At 38.4% G+C, this 20452-nt stretch overlaps 1 protein-coding gene across 8 annotated transcripts in view; it reads right to left on the bottom strand.

The window, feature by feature from the left end:
- The window catches only part of Lrrfip2 (LRR binding FLII interacting protein 2), a 127406-nt gene that overhangs the window by 13388 nt on the left and 93566 nt on the right, over positions 1–20452 (bottom strand). For 3 of the 8 annotated variants that reach the window (XM_029562171.1, XM_029562168.1, XM_029562165.1), the window contains 6 exons: positions 18272–18316; positions 16345–16461; positions 13817–13888; positions 8015–8185; positions 5639–5731; positions 2877–2969 (listed from right to left, as the gene is read on the bottom strand). In XM_029562171.1, coding sequence (XP_029418031.1) covers positions 2877–2969; positions 5639–5731; positions 8015–8185; positions 13817–13888; positions 16345–16461; positions 18272–18316 — 591 coding nt within the window. The remainder of the gene's footprint in view (positions 1–2876; positions 2970–5638; positions 5732–8014; positions 8186–13816; positions 13889–16344; positions 16462–18271; positions 18317–20452) is intronic. The other 5 variants (XM_029562179.1, XM_029562175.1, XM_008830451.3 and 2 more) reach the window with 3 other exon arrangements.

Below are 20452 nucleotides of genomic sequence, written 5' to 3' on the forward strand. Positions count from 1 at the left end.
GATGACATGGCAACCCCAGAAAGAAAAGTAACAGGTGTTGGCGAAAATGTGGGGAAATTCTATCCTTGTCCATTGCTGGTGGGAATGTACAAGGGTATATGGTCACTATCAAAAACAGAGTGGCTGGTCCTCAAAATCAATAAATAATTCCTAAGTGATCTAGGAATTCAATTTTAGAGTATATACACAAAATAACTGAAAGCAGGGTTCTGAAAAGATATTTGCACATCCATGTCCACAGCAGTATTATTCATAACAGCCAAAGATGGAGACTGCCTGTGTGACCTGTGTGACACATATGTCCAATGAAATGCTATTTAGCGTCAAAAAGGAAAAATATTTGCTGGGTATGGGTGAAGTATGCCTGGAATCCCAGCACTTGGGAGGCAAAGGAAGGGTCAGCCTGAGCTACACAGTGAGACCACAAAAAAAAGAAAAAAGAAAAAAAAAAAAACCTATGTACTTAAATGGTTAAGGTAGCAAATCATTACTGTTACAACTTGAATAAACTTTCTGAGTTATGCTGGATGAAAAAAGATAAATCCAAAAATGTTATACACTGAAGCTTTCAATTTATATAACAGTCTTAAAATGACAAAATTACAGAGTGGTTCCCAGGCCTGGGGTGCTGGTGCAGGAGCTGTATCTATAAAAGAAGTGATGGAGGACAGAGATGTCTACATCTTGACTGTGCCACAGTATCTTGCTGTGACATTGCACTCCACTTTACAAACGGTCCTAGCTATGAGAGTGTACTACGCTTCTGCAAGATGTGACATCTTATACGGGACATTTTGGTATTACTTCTTACAGTTATATGTGAACCTCAATTTTCCTCAAAATAAAAATGTTTAGCTTAGCCGGGTGTGGTGGTGCACACCTTTAATCCCAGCACTCGAGAGGCAGAGGCAGGCAGGCGGATCTCTGAGTTCAAGGCCAGCCTGGTCTATGTAGTGAGTTCTAGGACAGCTGGGGCTACAGGGAGACCCTGTCTCAAAAAGAACAAAAAAAAAAGTTTAGCTTTAAAAATTTTATTTATTATTGGGTGTGTATGATGTGTGTGTAGGCATGTACACATGTGGAGGCCAGAAGACAACTCTGTGAAGTCAGTTTTTTCCTTCTACCTTTACATGGGTTCCAGGGAGGAACTTGGGTCATCAGGCTTGCATGGCAAGCACTTTACTCACTGAGCCATCTCACCAGCTCCTAAAAGTTCACTTTTTTTTTTTTCTTTTTGAGACAGGGTCTCCCTGTAGCCCCAGCTGTCCTAGAACTCACTATGTAGACCAGACTGGCCTTGAACTCACAGAGATCCGCCTGCCTCTGCCTCCCAAGTGCTGGGATTAAAGGCGTGTGCCACCACGCCCCGCAGAAATGCATTTTTTTTAATAGCTGTAGAACATATATCTACTTATGTCTTATGGAAAAATTTAAAAGAATTCCTAGACAATTAAAAATTTGTATCTTAACCATCAGCATGTCTTTTTAGTAGACAAAAGGTAATGTTTTAAAGAGCTATTTAATGGGACTAGAGATTTTACTATAGCTAGTCCAAGATAGTTTAAAATGCTAAGATGGTGACAGAAATGAGAAATCGCAGGCCTGCAGATCTGTGGGAGAAGAAACTCTATATGGCCTGTAAAGAAGTCCCTTCTAGATAAGGAGCAGATTTTGAACGTTTTTTCTCCTACAAATTGTCTATTTGCCCCAGTCCCATTGCACTTTAATTTCCCAAGTAAATTTTTAAATAAAATAATTCACAACCACAATGTCCCAAAGAAAGCTTTTGTGACTTTTGGTGGAATTTCAGAAACAGTAATTTAAATATCAGAAAAAATCTAAAAGTATCTTTGGTTCTTTAAAACTTTCCTCTATAAACTCTTTAAGAAGTAATATGGTGGGGCTGCGGATGTGGTTAAGTGACAGAATGCTTGCCTGCCCCACGTAAGGCCAGCATCACCAAAAATATGATTCCCTTTGTTTTTACTAAGAGGATAGAGTATTTGGGGGGGGGAAGAACAGAACTGGGTAAATGGGCTAGGTTTCAGAATGCCCTGTCCCTGGTGAAGCTGGGTGTGATCTGGCAGGCTCACACTTAGGCAGGCCTCTCTCAGGAGCTCTGAGGATCTTTTCCCCTATTTCCCTCCCGACAGAACCTCCACTACAGCAACTTCCCTGACAAAGCTGGCCTCTGGCAGCCAGGTCTGAAGACTGGCTACCCTACAGCAGAAGAGAGAACTGCTCAGTCACAGGCTGCTCAAGATCAGTTGGTGGAAATTTTGTCCTCCTCCAGCACACTTGGGATCTACCTGCAGGGCTAAGCAAAACTGCAGTGAAGAAGCCTTCCTTATCAGGGCCCCACTTTGGGTAGTTCTGGGTTATAATTAGAGATGGTGTCACAGTTTGGCAGCCCTGCCAAGTCTTACATTCCTATCCACTTCCATAATTAAACTCATTTTTAATCTCTATTTTATTAACCAACCATTTACAAGATGCAAATAACATTTTCCCCATCTCTAGCCCCTAGCATCTTGTTTTAATCCATACTTTTATAATGTAAGCATATCTAACTCACCACAGGATTTAAATTAAAAGCCTGTGGTTGCTTCTGGATAAGAATCCTTGGAGCATAAAGAAAACTTCCTTTAAATGTTTCTACTTGTGAGTTTCACAAGCCCAGAGTCTGGAAAGAGGAGCTCTCTCTAGGCATGGTATCAGATTTTCCCGTAAAAGTTTCTGTCTTTTATGAATTCATAATTCATATTATCCAAGTACATAAGAATAATCAAAAGACAGACTTTAAGCCCTCCTGAGTTCAATTCTATTGGTCTATTCCTTAGGAATGAGTGTCTACAAAGCCCAATCTCCTCTCATACCCCAATTGTTTTATCTTTCCAAAGCAGGGTCTCCTGGAGGTCAAACACCTCTTTTGTCATGGTGTCTATTTTCTGCTGTAGGCGCTGATTCTCCTGCAGAAGAAGAGGGGAAGGGAAGTAATACAAGAGCAGAAAGAAAAAAGCAAGGGAGTTAGAAGGATGAAAACAGAACGAAAATAAGGTGGATAATTTTTTTTCAAGGGGACAGGGGAGTCTGTGATAAACAGAAAAGGCAAGAGTAGTTTGCTAAAGGGAAAAGTGACATACAGTATCCTGGGGACAAGAGTTAAGCAAGGAAAGGCAGGGATATGCAGTTCAGGGGTAGAGTGTGTGCTGGGGATGCAGCTCACAGCTCTGGGTTTGATCCCTAGCACCACAAAAGAACAGGGCAGAGGCAAATATAAGCAGAGGGATTGGGAATAAATGACTGTTCTGAGCATAGCTCTGTGGCAGCCAGCCAGCCTGGGGTCTCTGTATACACACAGCTCTTATGCATTCTTTCTGTGATAATACTGCCCTTTTTTCCAAACATGGAACCACTTATATTTGCAGAAGGAAACTTAGGTTTGCTTATGAACAAATGGTCCTTTACCACATAGAACAAAAGTCATTTTGAATTAAACTTTTTACTTATTTATTTTTATTTACTTATTTTGATCTTATGTGTATGAGTGTTTTGCTTGCATGTATGTACTAAGCACACCCAGGTGCGTAATGCTCCCAGTGGTATATTGTTAGCCCCCATGTAGGTGTTTGGGACGGAACCCCAATCCTCGCAAGAGCAACCAGTGCTCTTAACTGCTGAGCCAACTCTTCAGCACCGAATTTTACTTTTTAAAGCAGAACTAAAAAAATAAAAGACAGACATATCTTGGCTTATTTTTTATTTTTGTTCAAAAGTGAAAAGATCAAGAATATCATGAATTGGGGCTGGAGAGATGGCTCAGTAGTTAAGAACACTGGCTGTTCTTGTAGAGGACCCAGGTTCAATTCCCAGCACCCACATGGCAGCTAACAATAGTCTAAAACTCGGCATTGCATGACACGGGTGCACTTACCTACATGCAGGCAATACACGCATACACATAAAATAAAAATAATAAAATATTTTTTTAAAAAAAGAATATCATGAATTCTATAAGAAACATCAGTTCTTAGAAAAATAACATTTTAACATTTAGCAGGTCTCAAACTCTGATTAGGCAATGACACTGTTCTAGCCAGCATTGACCGTGAACTTGACATAGCCTAGAATTGCCTGAAAAAATGTCTCAACTGAGTACCGGTCTTTATTATGTTGATCTGTGAGCACGTCTGTGAGGGCAGTCTTGATTATTAATTGAAGTAGGTGGGCCTAACCCCTGTGGGCAGTACCACTCCCTGCGATGGTGGTCCTGGGCTATATAAGAAAGCTAGCTGAGCATGAGTGAGTCAGCTAGCAAGTGGCATCCCCCATGGTTCCTGCTGTTATTTCCTTGGTTATGAGTAAGCTCCCTGGTCTGATGTAATGCTCTGTGGAAAAGCATTCAGTCCCACCTTTAGGTTCCTGCCTTCAGTTCCTGTACTCATTTCCCATTGAATGATGGACTGTGACCTGGAAGCATAAGATGAAATAAACCCTCTCCTCCCCTAAGTTTTATCAAAGCAACAGAAAGGAAACTACAAGAGCTGTTTACTCTCAGCCTCTGAGGCTCAGCAAGTATTTGCCTGTGAGTTATTGATAAATTATCAGTCACACCTTCCCTACTTGTGCACCACCTACTTGACTATTCACATCTTAATTCTAGAGACCAAAAGGTATTATTAAAGGTTTTTCAGTTGTGTCTAACATCCAAAAGATAATTGAAAACATTAAAAAAAAAAACTAGAACTAAGGCTTTCAAAGTTTGTATCCAGCACCGTGGACTTATTTTTTAAGAAAGCACTGTGACAAATTAGACAATCTAGCCTTACTAATATAATTCTTAATTAAAATGGAACCAGTTAGCCAGGTGTGGTGGCACACACCTTTAGCCCCAGCACTTGGGAGGTAGAGGCAGGTGGATCTCTGTGAGTTCCAGACCAGCCTGGTAAGTTCCAGGCCAGCTGGGGCTACAGGTAGACCCTGTCTCAAAAAGAACCCCCTGCCAAAAAAAAAGCAAAACAAAACAAAACAAAACAAAACTCCAGAAACAGTTAGGCATAGCCAGGGTGATGTACTACTGTTTTCAGCACAACTGTTTTCATCGTGTTTCTATGGACCACCCTGGTCTGCATTAGGTGTGGCCATAATGTGGCCTAGAACCCTCCACTAACAGAGTTCTGAAAGACACTCTGCTGTAGACAACTGTCCCCTTTCTGTGTGTGACCCAGATCTTGACAATTCCTTCCTTTTCATTTAGCTGCCTCAGAAATGCATTTACCTGAGCAGAGGTCAGAATTTTTACTTCTCAAGAATCATGTGCTACAAAGTGGCATTCATTGGGATCCAAAGAACGATGTTGTCCTGTAATTCTTCCTTTGGCCTATTCCCTATATCTTTAGGGAAAAGTGCTTAGGAATAAAAGACACTTGCCAAAACTCCTGCTATTAAGGGATGAATGTTTATAGAGTCTGTAGGTATTCATTTTTTAAGCTTGCTGTAATATTCATTTTGGAAAAATTTTAATAGCCAAATGTTAACACAAACTCTTTGTAACATTTTGACATTCTCCCAACACACACTCCCTCATCCTATCCAAACTCATTTGTTTTTCAAAATTAGTTGCAGTTCATTTACATACCTCAATGAGCTCATCTCTTTGCCGAAGGCCTTCTTTGAGTTCATCCATCTTATGCTGCAGTACACTACACATATGCTTCTGCCTTTCTAACTCCTGTTATTAAAGAAATGATATTGTTACAGAGGTCATGGCATAGAACAAAGTTGAACATATGCAGTTTAACAGAGGCCAAGTATAACTTCCAGAAGCTGCTGACTTGCATTCACTAGAAAGGGTTAAAACTTTAAAATTCTCATCTCATATGATGAAGGAAGGTAAGAAAAGAGACAAGTTCCTCAGTTACGTTTAAAAATGTTAAATTTATTTATTTTTATTTTATGTCTGAGTGTATTGCCTGCATGTATGTTAAGTGCACCCGTGTCATGCAATGCCCACAGAGGTCAGAAAAGGGTGTTGGATCCCATGGAACTGGAGTTAAGGGTGGCTATTAGCCGTCATGAGTGCTGAGAACTGAACTCGGCTCCTCTGCAAGAGCAGCCAGTGCTCTTAACTGCTGAGCCACCTCTCCAGCCCCAACATTTTGAAATCTAAAAAAAAAAAAAAATTAGTACAATTATTTTGTGTATATGTGCCGTGTTGTGCATATGGAGGTCAGAGGACAACTTGTGGGATTCGGTTCTCTCTTTCAACTATGTGGTTCCTAGGGAAAAAGCCCAGGATGTCAGGCTTGGTGGGAGATACCTTTAGCTGCTGAGACAGCTCTTCTGCCTACATTTTGAGAAAAAACTTTTTTTTTTTTTTTGGTCTTTTTGGTCTCTGTAGCCCCAGCTGGCCTGGAGCTTGCTATATAGACCAGGTGGGCCTTTGCCTCCCCAGTTCTGGGATTAAAGGCGTGTGCCACCACGCCCGACCATTTTGAAAAATTGTAACATTAGTGGTATTCTTAAACTTTTGTCTGTTGCTATAATGAAATACATCATATAATGAAACTGACCCCTGTGTATCTATGCATATGAGCATTCTACTGCAGAAGGCAGTATCCATTTGGAACAAGAAAGTACAATGGCTCAGAATCTTACAAAATGGTCTCTGGGATAGAAGACAACCAAAGAGGAAGCCACTTACTATCTCCAAAGCATCTTCTTCAATGCTCTATTACTATCCTAGCACAAAGACATCCAGATGCCTCATTTTCACATACCTAGACCCCAGCAGCATTTTCAAACCAGTCTTTGAAACAGTTTTAGGACCACAGCAACACTGAGGAGAAACCAAAGAATTCCCATATACCTCCTGTTCCCATAACTGCAGAGTCTCTCCTGTTATCATCCACACCCTCATCCACACCTGAGTGGAACATTTGATTCAGTCAATGAACCTACACTGGACATCATTACTACCAAAGGTTCTCAAAGGTTGTACCAAGTGTCTCTTTCTTCATATGTGCAAATTCAGACTGCTGTTTCTAACAGTGCATCAATATGTATTTCCTATATTGGCTGGGTTTTATTTATTTATTTGTCTTTTTGAGACACAGTCTACCTGCAGCCCCAGTTGGCCTGGAACTTACTATGTAGACCAGACTGTCCTCGATCTCACAGAGATCCACCTGCCTCTGCCTCCTGAGTCCTGGGATTAACTAAATTGTTTTCTTGATCTTTTTTCTATATTGGCAAGATAACAATGTTTCATTTCTGACAGTAATATCCACTTATTCCCTGCTTAGACAGACACCAACACTTTAAAATGTCCAGGTCCAATAAAATTTTAATACAACCCACTTTGTATTCTGTAGGTACCCAAGGACAAATATGGAACGTGGACAGTAGCTTTATTTTCTAATTGTACTTTAACCTTTTAAGAAAATGTCTGTCAGTTTCGGCCTCATGTCATTACATTTCTCTTTCTAAGTTACTAGTTAGAGACTTCACTTTAGTTATCTGGAAAGTGGATTCTAGTCAGAAATGCACAGAAAAAAACTCATCTAAATCACTGAGAGTCTCTGCAGCTCTGTGTAGCTCCAGCCACTAGCAATAGAAAGAGGATACTTAAAAGAATCAAGAGAAGCATGCCTTCAATCCCAGCACTTGGGAGGCAAAGGAAGGCCTGTAAGTTCGAGCATAGTAAGTTTTAGGCCAGTCAGGGCTACAGAGTGAGATCCTATCTCAAAAAAAAAATAAAAATAAAAATAAAAAAGAAAGAAAGAAAAAACAGAGATACTTGAGTGTAATCTAATCTACTTTTTAAAACCTAAAGAAGGATAATATAGGTCTTTCCTTCAGAAAATAAAAATTTAAGAACTGGCAGGATGTCTGGCTGATGTCTTAGATCATTCAATTTTGACTGCACCTGTGGTCTCCCACCAACTGCACTATTCTTTAAAATGGCAGGCTTTGATTTTTCTCTCCCAAGAAAATATGCAAGATGAGTAATTACCTTTGATTTTTCCTCATTTTCTCTATAAAATTCTGCCATCTGTTCCTCCTGCTCTTCAATAACATCCCTGAGGGTGTCTACCTGGTAGACCAGATTGTTCTTCTCATTGTCCAGCTGTGCGTTGGAAACCATGGCCTTCTTGTATTTTTCTTCCACTTCAGACAAAGACTCCTAAATGACAAAAAGAATTAGTTTGACGTCTAAGACATGCTCACTGCATGTGTGTGACAGAGCACCAAAGCTCAGCATGGTACCAACGTAAAGAAGGATTTGTGCCTGACATAAACAGTCTGGGAACTCCTTGTTTAGTAGTGTGCACACAGAACAGAAAGAGGACAGAAGACAATGTGAAAAGCATTCTCTTTGCAACCTACAAACACAAAAGCAGCAACGTTGTCTCTGAAAAATGAAAAAGAGTGCAGAAAACATGTATTTTTAATAAATCAGAAAACAGAATCATTAATATCTCCAGAAGTTACTGTGGTTTTTAACAGGCAAATGTCTGCTGTTCAGAACACAGCAAGAGAGCAGTTTCTCTTAACACAAGTATACCCTTATCTGCATGTTGGCATTTTTTGGATTTCTGTTTTCAGTATTTCCTTATTGTACATAATAATGCTAACGTAAATGTAAACATTTTTCCTAGCAATTAACCATATTTCAAAATAAGCAATATAAAAATGACTTAAGAGTCATCATACAAATTTTATATAACTCGAAAGCTGTTTACCTAAGATAGTGTACAAGCTTTTAAAAAAAATAACGATTTAATTTGGTAATTACTACTGCCTATCGACTTTTATTAAAAGATAAAAAGGAAAAGTCAATTAGAAAAAGTAATCACTGTTGAAGGTAACTTTAAAAAAAAAAAAAAACTAGAACAAATATTCAATAAACCAAAGTCAGTAAAACAGATGTAGGACTCCAGAACCCTTACATTTGTAATGAGTTAAATTTTTGACAGTGGTACCCATATAATCCAGTAGGAAAAGAGCAGATGATGCTAGGACAGCCTCCTTCTTTGGAAGAATGAAGATTAACTCCTACCTAACACCACATACAAAAACTAAAAAGAAACCAAAGATCTAAATGGAAAAGCTAAAACTATAAAATTCTTCATAGAAAATAGAGAAGCAACGGGGGTAACAGTTTCTTAACTATAACACCAAAAGCACTCACTATCAGCTAAGAAGAAAAAGGAAGACTTTATTAAAATTTAAAACTTTATACTGCAAATGATATTCCACAGAATGGGAGAAAATACTTGTAAATCTTTTGAGAACTGATTTCTATCCAGAGCATTTGCAGATTCAAAAGTAAAAGACACAACTTGAGCCAGGCATGGTGGTATAGACCTTTAATCCCAGCACCTGTGACCCAGTCAGGCAGACCTCTGTGAGATTGAGGCCAGCCAGGTCTACATAGTGAGTTCCAGGCCAGTTGGGCTACGGAGAGACCCTGTCTCAAAAAAACCAAAATAAAAATAAATAAATAAATAAATAAATAAATAAATAAAAACTCAGGAGTGGCAATGACTTGAAGGGACAGTTCCCCAAACAGGGCACAGGATGAGCACAGAAAAGCATGCTCAGGATCGTCACTCACTAGGGAGACATACCTCAAAGCCATACAGTGCAACTCTGGGAACAAAGCAATAGGGACAGGAATAAGGGGAGATGCTCAGTGGGAGAGACGCTGCCTTAATCCCTAGCAACCCCTTCTCCCACAAAAAGAAAGAGGGAGGATATGGTGAAACTGGATCTTACACTGCTAGTGGGATGTAAGTGTAGCTACTTTGGAAACAGTTTGGCAGTTCCTCAAATGCTAAACATAATGACTATATGAGCCAGTAATTCTATGTTTTACAAACTATAACTGAATAGACAGGCAAGATTTAAAATAGCATTGGAAACATTTAACTAAAAGTCAACTACAGGAAGGTCCAAATACAAACAGCATCTTCATACAATATCAAATTTTATTCAAGAGGCTAAGAAGAAAATGAAGTGCCCATCACAATTCAGCAGCATATAAAATGCAGTATGACTCCATGAGTAGCAGGAGTAGGTACTGGCTACATGGACAGAATATGTAACGCAACAAACTTCACATAAAATTGGTGAATGTGATTTCCCTATAAAGAGAACATAAGAGACTTTAAAGTGGGGCTAGAGAGAGGGCTCAGTGGTTAAGAGCACTGGATGGCTGCTCTTCCAGAGTTCTGTCCTAGCACCCACATCATGCAGCTCACAACTGTCTCTACCTCCAGCTTCAAAGGATCCAAGGCCGCCTTCTGGTTTCTGCAGGCATCCACACCCACACAAATGTACAAAAATAAATGTAAATCTTTAAAAAGAGACTTGTAGGGGGTCTTGAGAGATGGCTCAATAGTTAAGAGCATTGGCTGCTCTTACAGAGGACCCAGGTTCAATTCTTGGCACCCACATGATGGCTAACAACCATCTGTAACTCCAGTTTCGGGGGATCCAACGCCTGCTTCTGACTTCTTTGGGCATTGCACGACACAGGTGCACTTACATACATGCAGACAAAACACTCATACATGTAAAATAAAATAATAAAGAAAATAGAAAAAAGAAAAGTGTCCAGGTGGAAAATATCTTAACCTTACTCATATAGTGATAACCATTAGACTGAGTTTTATAAAAATGCAAATTTCCAACCTTATCTCAGACCCACTGAATAGAAAATCTGGAGGTTGAGTCCATCAATTTCTATTTTAAATAGTTCCAGGTGATTATGATATACACCCGAGTTTTGAGGTCACCGTGTAAATGTTTAAGCTTTGACTGGCTATGCTCAAATACTCCCCCAGAAGAGCATTTGCAACTTGTGGCCAAATCCTCCACTAGCTTGAAATGTTATTTTATTCTCAGTTCCTTGCATAGAGTGGACACTTCATCTATTGAACAACTTATAGCTGACAAAATTTCCATTTGTATTGTTACCTCTCTGTTCAACAGTTCTATCCTAGCCTTCTAATAATCAAAAGTATGAATAAAAGAACCTTTCTAAAAGGTTATTGGTTTATTTTAAGTCATGGTGTTTATCAGAGCAACAGAAAACAAACCCATGGTTATGTTTTCATGCAAAGGAAAAAAAATACAAATAAAGCAAAATCCTTCCTTTACCATACTCCCCCTCCAGAGGCACCAGTATGGTGAGTTAAGTGGAAGACACTTCAGGATGCTTCCTGTTCGTTTATGCACATATCCACGCTTTTGCCTCTGTCAGTATTTTGAATTAAAACTATATACATTTTGATGCACAGTTAGCTCCCCCAATATCATGAAAAGCTTCTACTCACTAGAAATTTACTATGATTTACTATGTTCTTTTACCTACTACTATAACTCTGAATTAAAATTCAATAAGGCATTAACTTTAATTTTAATAGTTTTAAAAATAGGTTACTACTTTAATTTTAGAACTATCAAGAATCCTTTAAAACACTTAAGTTTTTCAATACTATTTTATTATATTTTCTAGGTAATATGTATGTAACATAGAGTATATGCCATGGTCTGGTGCAAACACTGTAATATTCCTGATTAAAAAGCAGGGAGTCTTAGGGAAAACACTCTAAAAGTAATCATCGTAATTAAGAACAAAATGTTTTAAATAATGAACCATCATTCTTTTTTAATAGGACATATCACAGCACCATGGCCAATCACCAATCAGATACACTTTTGTTATAATATTTCTTCCAATTAAGTAAGTAATTTCAAGAACAGACTCTGAAGTAAAGGTCAAAGGTACACTAAGAATTTCCTCTCCTCTCCTCCCCTCCCCTCCCTTCCCCTCTCCTCTTCTCTTGGTCTTTTTGAGACAGGGTCTTCCTGTAGCTCCAGCTAGCCTGGAACTTGCTATACAGACCAGGCTAGCCTTGAACTCAGAGTTGGCTACCCCCCCAACCATCCCTCTCCAAATTTCAACTCAAATCTGGTGAGTTTTAATACTTTTCAAGGAATGTAATAAATTATAGGTATAAAATTAGGAGAAACTTTTTTTTTGTCTTTTTGAGACAGGGTCTCCCTGTAGCCCCAGCTGTCCTGGAGCTCACTATGTAGACCAGGCCGACCTCGAACTCAAAGAGATCCGCCTGCTTCTTCCTCCCCGAGTGCTGGGATTAAAGGTGTGTGCCACCACACCCAGCCAGAGAAAAATCTTTTAAATAAAGTTTTTAAAACCTGTAAAAATACCTCCAAATCAACGATTGCATTCCTGATATGTTTGCTGCATATGACAATAACAGAGCATATTTATCTAATATGCTGGATTTGTTCCCTCGGTACAAAATTTCTACAAGTTACACCACTAAAACCTGAAAGGGCAGATTAAGTTTTAAGATTAGAGCAGTAAGAAAAAATGAGTCCATCAACTAATTGAACTCTCCTGATGTTTACTCACACCTCATATCAAGCATCCAAAGGCCTTCCCCATAGGACGGACTTCCATCCTTTGTGGTTCTGCATCTTTACTGTGAATTTTTATGGAGCGTGCTGCCCACACAAAAGTTTTGACATAGCGCTATTTCAGCTCCTAGCAGGAGGTTGTAGGAAGTCAGAAGGGCTCCAGAAGCTCTGCTTGATATGTAGCATATCTGAGTCACCTTTTGGAAAGCCCTGAGTTTATTCTTCCAGAGAACTGGTGCAGGTCTAGACTTCAAATCAGTATACATTATTCAGAGAAGCCTTTAGTTTCTTTGTAATATTGAGCAAGAACTTAATACTGAAACATGGGGAAATAAGCATAACCAAATGTCTGCTTGACACATTTCTACTGTAAAGTACAGTCATCCTTGCTGGGCATAGATAAATGTCATTCACATTTACCTGTAATTTCTTTCTTTTTTTAAAGATTGGCTTTAAGTTTTTTTATTACCTTAGTGTGTGTGTGGGTGTGTGTGTGGGGTGTCTGTATGTCTGTGTGTGTGTGGGTGTGTGTGTGGGGTGTCTGTATGTCTGTGTGTGTGTGCATGAGCTGTATACAAATGCCATGGCATACATGTAGAGGTCAGAGAACAACTTGCAGGAGTCGGTTCTCTCCCAAGGACTGAATTCAGGCATGGTGATAAGCTCCTTTATCTACTGAGCCATCTTGCCAGCTCCAAATTCTTTTAAGACACTAGACATATGTAATCCTTCTTGCTATACGTACAGGTAAGAAAAGAATCTAAACAAAATGAAAATAGGTGTGCATGCATTCAGGTTCCTTCCTCTCAAAGGGACAGAATAATACTTTTTCCTTTCATGTTTAATATTGACTGAATTAGGTGATAAAATAAGGTGGTATGTTTTAAAACACTGAGTTGGGAAATTTTTCAAAGGTCCAGTTTTCAATAAAAATATCCATAGAATATCTTGTAGGTGTTTGTCTAATTTAATGTTGTATGGCTAAGACACAAGAAACAGCTAAGTACTTTACAAGTCTTAAAAATAAGGAATTGGATGTGGAAGAATACACTTATAATCACAGCACTGAAGCTGAGGCAGGGGGATCACAAGTTTGAGGTCAGCCTAGGCTACACATTTGTCTCAAAATAATCCAAAATTGTAAGTTATATCTTTTGCTGAATTTCTCCCTCAAACCACACTGATACTTAAGCAAAGACTGAAAACTCCTCTTTCCTGTGCTTTGCAGGTTAAGCACATGCTTGAAGGACAAACACTGTTTGTTAGTAAAGCTATATGCAGCGGGTTAATAGGACTTATGAAACCACCATTACCAACACTTCTGCATACAAGGCATGCTTGGGCTATGGAAGGAGCCCTGTACCTTTAGTTCTTTAAGCCCCTGCATGTATCTCCCTTCTACATCCTGAATCTGGTCTTTCAGGTCATAGATATCCTGCAGGACATAGGAACGAACCATCACATCAACTACGCATACAGAGATCTTAAAGCTCAAAAATATCAGATGCAAATACAACTTACTTAACTAAAATGAGAAATCTAAATATAAAAACACACCTTCTACTTCAAACCACTTAAGATGACAATGGAGCTGCAGAAATCAACTAGTGTCAAATATTTTCTTGGTACTGAATTCTGTTGAAAACAGCATTAGCAAATAGGAGAAGGGCTATATACCAGAAAAGCTGTATCAATTCTAGCATTAATTTTAATATAATACTTCATTTGTAACTAGTTAAAACACAAAGTAAATTAACTGGAAATAATTCTTACAATCCATGCATAAATTTAAAAAAATATAATATACCATATGAACAAAGTTGTTTTTAAGTCACTTACTGACCATGATTAATTTGGGAGAAAGGGAAGGAAGTTAAACACAAATATTGTGAATGCAATGTCAAATGAGGATACTAATTAAATGATCCCGAGGATACTAATTAAATGATGAGAAAAGCATTTGCTCCAAATGTTTCCATAATCCCTTTTAAAAAGTGAAACGGGCCAAATTTTAAATGGAAAATATTCTTTCTCTTGTGTCCAACACTGTTGGGAAAAGCCAACTGCCACAGGGCCCTGAGTATGACTCTGATGGGCAGGATGGACTGCTGAAGGCCATTCATATACACTTTTGGTACTGTCCTCTCTGCCTAGCTCATTCCCTCTGTGCTTGGTTTGTTAGTCTTACTCACTGATTCATTCAACAGACATTTACTAGAGGACTTACCAGATGTCAGATGCTAGGACTAAAAAAATCTCACTTCCTTTGAGGAGGTTATTCTTTCAAGGGGAAAAACATAATAAATAAAACAAGTGTCAAGTACTATGACAAGAGTCAGCTAAATCCAAGGCTGACAGAGTTGCATCCTTTTGTGCCACTAGAATGTAGCTGCCTAAAGAATTTGCTTTATTCTAACTCTGCGCCCCCAGCACTTACGCCTGGTAAATGGTAAGAGCTCAAAGAATACTGACATATTCAAAGCCAAGGCCACTGTCCTGGTCAACTCTGCTTCTCTGCCACTGTTCCAGGCCTCCATCATTCTCCCCTCCTCATCCATCCCTGGCCTCCAGTCAATTTCAACAGCCCTGTTTCACATACCAGATGCCTGTTCCAGTCTACAGTCTTCTCTTCCACAGTGGCAGCCAGAGAGCATGCCCACCAGGCACGCCCTTCCACATAAGCCCCACCCTCCTCTTGCCTCAGGCCCTGTGCTGCCAGCTGTCTTCTCTCTCTTGACCTTCAACCCCCCTCTCCACTGGCTCAAGCCAACCGTGGAAATATAAGTGACCTCGTCTTCACAAGAAAGCAGCTCTTAATCTTCCATCTCTGTCTACTTTTGGTCCACCTAAATTCTAGTGTAGGAGACACCTTGTGATTTGGTCCCCACCCTCCCATTTTCTTTCACAGCAATTGCTCTTTCCTTGTCATCCATCCTATCCTCTGACAATTCTGTATCAATAATGTTCTAGTTCTCTGAATTCCTCCGAGAAAGCCTTCCTTCTTCAACTTTCTTGTTTTACTAATTTTCATTTCTTCAAGTCTTACCTCTGAGCTCATGTTCTCTGAAAAGCCCTTTACTATCTCTTTTCCCAGTCCAGTTTGCATGATGCCTTTCTGGACTAACTGAATTCTGTATTTGCTATCATCATATCACATCAGCTGCTTTAAATCAGTTTGTCCTTTCAATGAGACAGTGACGTCCTAAAGGCCAGAATGTGTTTTGGTATCTAAATCTCCAGAGCAAAGTGTTCAAAAACTGTGAGTGAATGAATAAAGAAAGAAAGAAATGCAGTTTTTTTTTCCCACAAATCTTGATTCATTTCTCACAGATAGCAGGTTCAAATAATCTAGTTAAAAACAAAACTTCTTTTAAGTTCTCATCTTTCAAATAAAAGGGTTAATAAAAACAGAGATTCAACTAATGGGCCAAGCAAACTTTCCATTAGCTCAGGTATCTCTGTTATCCAAATATACTTCTATTACTATGAAAAACTAAGATAACTGTATTCAAACAGCTGAATAATATGATAATGGCTCAAAAGACTAATAATTCCCACAATCCAGTTGTTTGTAAGGTCAAATATTTTCCATTTAAAATATGGTAAGTTAATTCTGAATTAATTTCACATACATAACAAAACTTTTTGGCACTGGCAGAACTCATTCCAATACAAACAAATTTTCAGGAAAGAAAACTGGAAACAGACTTATCTAATCTCCTTCCTTTCAGCTCTGAAACATCCAAAGTGCAATTTTGAAGCTATAGCAACAATTTCTTTACAGAAATCCTATTTTGTTCTTAATAAGTCACATTAAAAGTTAAGAGTTCCAGTGAGCTACAAAGAAACCAAAGGCTGTTTTTCAAAAACAAAAAAGAAACTGTGGTTTACCCGCAATTCACTTAACGAGGTGTCTGGGTCTATTAAGCTGCTGGTGTCCCCACTTCCCCGTCTGGAGGAGTTTCCACTTAGAGGGGTTGTTGCTGAGGCAGAATTTCGAGATGAGGGCTAAAGAGAGAAATATGGTATTTCTAAGTGCAGTTTCTTTAAATAATGCTTGCTGTGAAAATTAAAAATGGGGCAGGATGGTGGGATGGATGAGAGTTTCAGATGGACATACTAACAGTGTGGCCAAAAAGTTACTAAGTGCATCCATATTGGCAATTTAGACTGGTTTCAGGACAGAAAGCATCCAGAAAAGAGGCCAGCCATACTAAGCATCATTTATTACCTCAAATACTCAGAATCTAGAATTTGTAATTCAAATATGAAAATAGTTTTTTTATAGGAGTTGTTTATATTCGAGGTTTATCTTTGTGGTATTCAAGTGCTTAGTCAGGTAAGCTTATTAATTTGGAGAAGTGTTAGAACTTTATAATCAATATGCTAATTAGTGATTCCCTTTTTAGTTCCTAAAACTGAATAAGAATCTCATCTTTGTTAATACGAGCAACAACATTTCCTGTCACTGAATTCACACCACTTTCCCCAAAAGTATGCTATTGACTAATAAATAGCATCGCCGGGCGTGGTGGCACACACCTTTAATCCCAGCACTTGGGAGGCAGAGGCAGGTGGATCTTTGTGAGTTTGAGGCCAGCATGGTCTACATAGTGAGTTCCAGGACAGCTGGGGCTACAGGGAGACCCTGTCTCAAAAAGACAAAAAAAAAAAAAAAAAAAAAAAAAAAAAAAACAAAAAAAACAAAGATCTGTGCTGTCTAGTTGTGCTAATCAAGAGCCACATGAAACCACTTGAAATGTCATTAATCCAAATTGAGATGTAGTATAAAATAAATACATACCAGATTTTGAAGGCTTAATGTAGAAAAAAAGAGTGCATAATGTATACCACACTGATCCTTTTCCAGCTGAGTACGGCAGTGCATACCATGTAATCCCAGCAACAGGCATTCAGAGCAGGACACAGAGTTCAAGGTCAGCCTAGGCTATATACTAAGATCCTGACTCAAATATAACAAAACAAGTAACAAACAAAAACATTATATTGGCTATGTTGAAATACTTTTGATATTTGGGTTAAATATTTAATTTTGCTTCTTTTTGAGTGTGGCTACAAGAAAATGCAAACTTATATGGCTTGCAATTCTGTTTTGCATTGTATTTTTAATGGCCAGAGCTGATTCTTGGGTATAACATAAAATTCAATCCAGCAAATCATTTCCTTGACTTCTGACCTCTTTTTTTTTTTTTTTTTTTTTTTTTACCCAGTCTAATTTGTGACACCTTTTTGAGACAAGGTCTCCCTGTAGCCCCGGCTGGCCTGAAATTCACTATGTAGACAAAGCTGGCTTCGAAGTCACAAAGATTCGCCTGCCTCTGCCTCCCGAAAGTGCTGGGATTAAAATCATGCGCTACCATGCCCGGCTCCTTAACTGAAAATATTTTTAGAAAATAGGAAGTTTACCGTAACTCCTAGGAAGGAGCTATTTTACTTCAAGAAGTGATTTATCTATAAGAGAAAAAATTTAAACTGAGTTTACAGCCCCCCATTCCTAGACACTCCATCGTTAAGGTTTAAACAACTTCTCGAGATCAGTTTCTAGAAGAGTGGTCAGCAGCCCAAGAGCGAAATGAGGCGACACCCCGTGAAATGAAATGCAGGCTTCTCTTCCCAGGGCTTTCACATGAGCTAAGGCCCAAGGAATTCTGAGAGGTCAAGGACAGGAAATAGACGCAGATGAAGGGATGAAGAGAAGCGCTACTAAGTAGACCAAGTGTAGAGAAACAGAACAGTCATAGAGAGCAAGTTTGACTGACCTTGAGAACCTAACTCCCTTGAGAATTTATATACTCACTCTTGTGTAATTTTCAGCATACTGTTTGTCAGATTTTTCATCCAACTAGAAAAAAAAAACAGAGATAAAAGTCAAGAAAGATGCTTAGCATGTTGATTTTTTATTTTAGGGAATGAAAAGAAGCAATCCTATTGGAGTTTTCCAAATTCAGTGATGTTTGGAACTAAAAGTAAACATTAAAATTGAAATAAAGTTACCAAAAAAAAAAAAAAGTTACAACAAAACATCAAGAGCGTTCCATTTTAACCCTAAAGAGGACAGGCAGTTACTAGCTGTGTCTACTCAAAAGCTTAGCATTTTCATGTAGATTTTTCTTTTTGTGATATTTAAAACACATTTTAAGTCACTTCAGCTTTTGCACTGAAAATGTCAATACAAAAAATTGAATGAATCATAAAGCCGAAAGTAATTTTAAACATTATTAAGACATAAAATAAATCCATAAAACTAGTCAGCATACTTAGTCAAAGAAGTTCAGATCAGGCCAAAGCACATTAAATATGTGAACAAATTTTTTTCTTTACATCATTAAGGATTTTTTAAAAAAAGCAACACATGCACACACACAAACTCAAACAGCACAAAATGGTGTAAGAAACGGGGCTCTCCTGACCAGGCTATGCTGTAACCACCAATCACCAAGGGCAGCCAACCCCAAGTCTTTAAAAATTCTTAACAACAGTATCCACAATACATTCTCCATCTTCTTTTACCCCTTTCTAAGTCTCAAGGTTTTGAGACTACCTTGTTTTTATTCATAGCATTTATTATCCTGACACTATGATACTGACTCATTTGCTTATTGTCTGATCTCTCTATATAATGCAAGCCTTATGTATACATGTTCTTTTTCATATCTCTCAAACAAAGAACAGGACCTACTATATGACAAGGGCTCAAAATTCATTGGATAAATGAATAAATACATCACACAGCACCGCGCCCCCGTCCTGGACTTACAGGCTCTAACAGCATCATAGTGGCCTGTTATCTTGACATGACATAACTGAGCTATCCTATCTTCTGCTGTTACCTTGGGTTTTGTTGTTGTTTGTTTTTTAAAGAACTGTTTCAAGGAGGTACCTTAAAGATCTAGTCTAAAACTCTTGACTATAGCTAAGGGAAAAAATTCAGAGTTGAAAAACTTTGCTGAAAGTTGAACAATCACTAAATGTCACAGCTGGAGCCAAACACTGGTTTCTTGAACTCTAGTGTTCATATTATTTACTTACATACACTATCCCAACAAAGGAAAGTGACATGGGGATTTAGCTAAATAAAGATGAAATGCCCCCAGTCCCCAACTCTGAGATCAACCTTCTGAGCCTTATCTAGAGAGGAGATTTTAAAAACCTTCAGTTAATTACTAAAACAGGAAGCATCATTATTTCTGGCTCTACTCAGATGACTTCAACCTAACTTCCTGACATTTGAAAGTTTTTAGTGTACTTTTTACCCACTTTCATCATGTTTATAAACATCTTTTATTTAATTAGTAATATACCAGTAATACCAGCAATATAAATGCTGGACATAGATGTTTAACTTTTTTGCTACTTCTGTACTTTCAAAAAAGAAATTATTTTAATTTATCCAGACTTATTTTTAAATAACATAAAATGTTTTTAACAAGCAAGCAATGACAGAATTTTTAATACTAAATTACTCAATTACTGCTATACAACAAGGAGAATCTTCCTTCAGCTCTGTCCTAGTAAAATGCATTGCCTAATATTCAATGTGTTGTTTTTGAGGTAAAAGAAATATACCTTAATAAAACTGTCTTATTTTCTAGTATTGTCTAACTCTTTTCCACAAATAAAAGCAAGAAGCATTCAAAATTAAGATATCCTTCTAAATCTATCTGAAATCCTTCCTCATATCCACCCCTTTCCTATGAATATGACCCCCAAACTTACCCATTTTTATTCCACCACCTTGGGATAACCTCACATTTCAGGGGCTGCACCACTGAAGTGGGCCAGCACAGCTCTGATTCTATAGCGTTCACTGAAATCTGCACATCCCAATTGTTGCAACATAAAGTGATTATGCGCCAAACCTCACAAACTGTTAAGCCAGCAACAATAGCAGCCATGCCGCAGTCCAGTTATTTTGGCTACTGGGCCAGAGACTCCCTAGGTCTTACTTCCGAGACTGCACCATACACTTTCAGGAACT

This window comes from Nannospalax galili, unplaced genomic scaffold (assembly GCF_000622305.1).
Source record: "Nannospalax galili isolate Female #2095 unplaced genomic scaffold, S.galili_v1.0 scaffold1050, whole genome shotgun sequence".
Classification (NCBI taxonomy): domain Eukaryota; kingdom Metazoa; phylum Chordata; class Mammalia; order Rodentia; family Spalacidae; genus Nannospalax; species Nannospalax galili.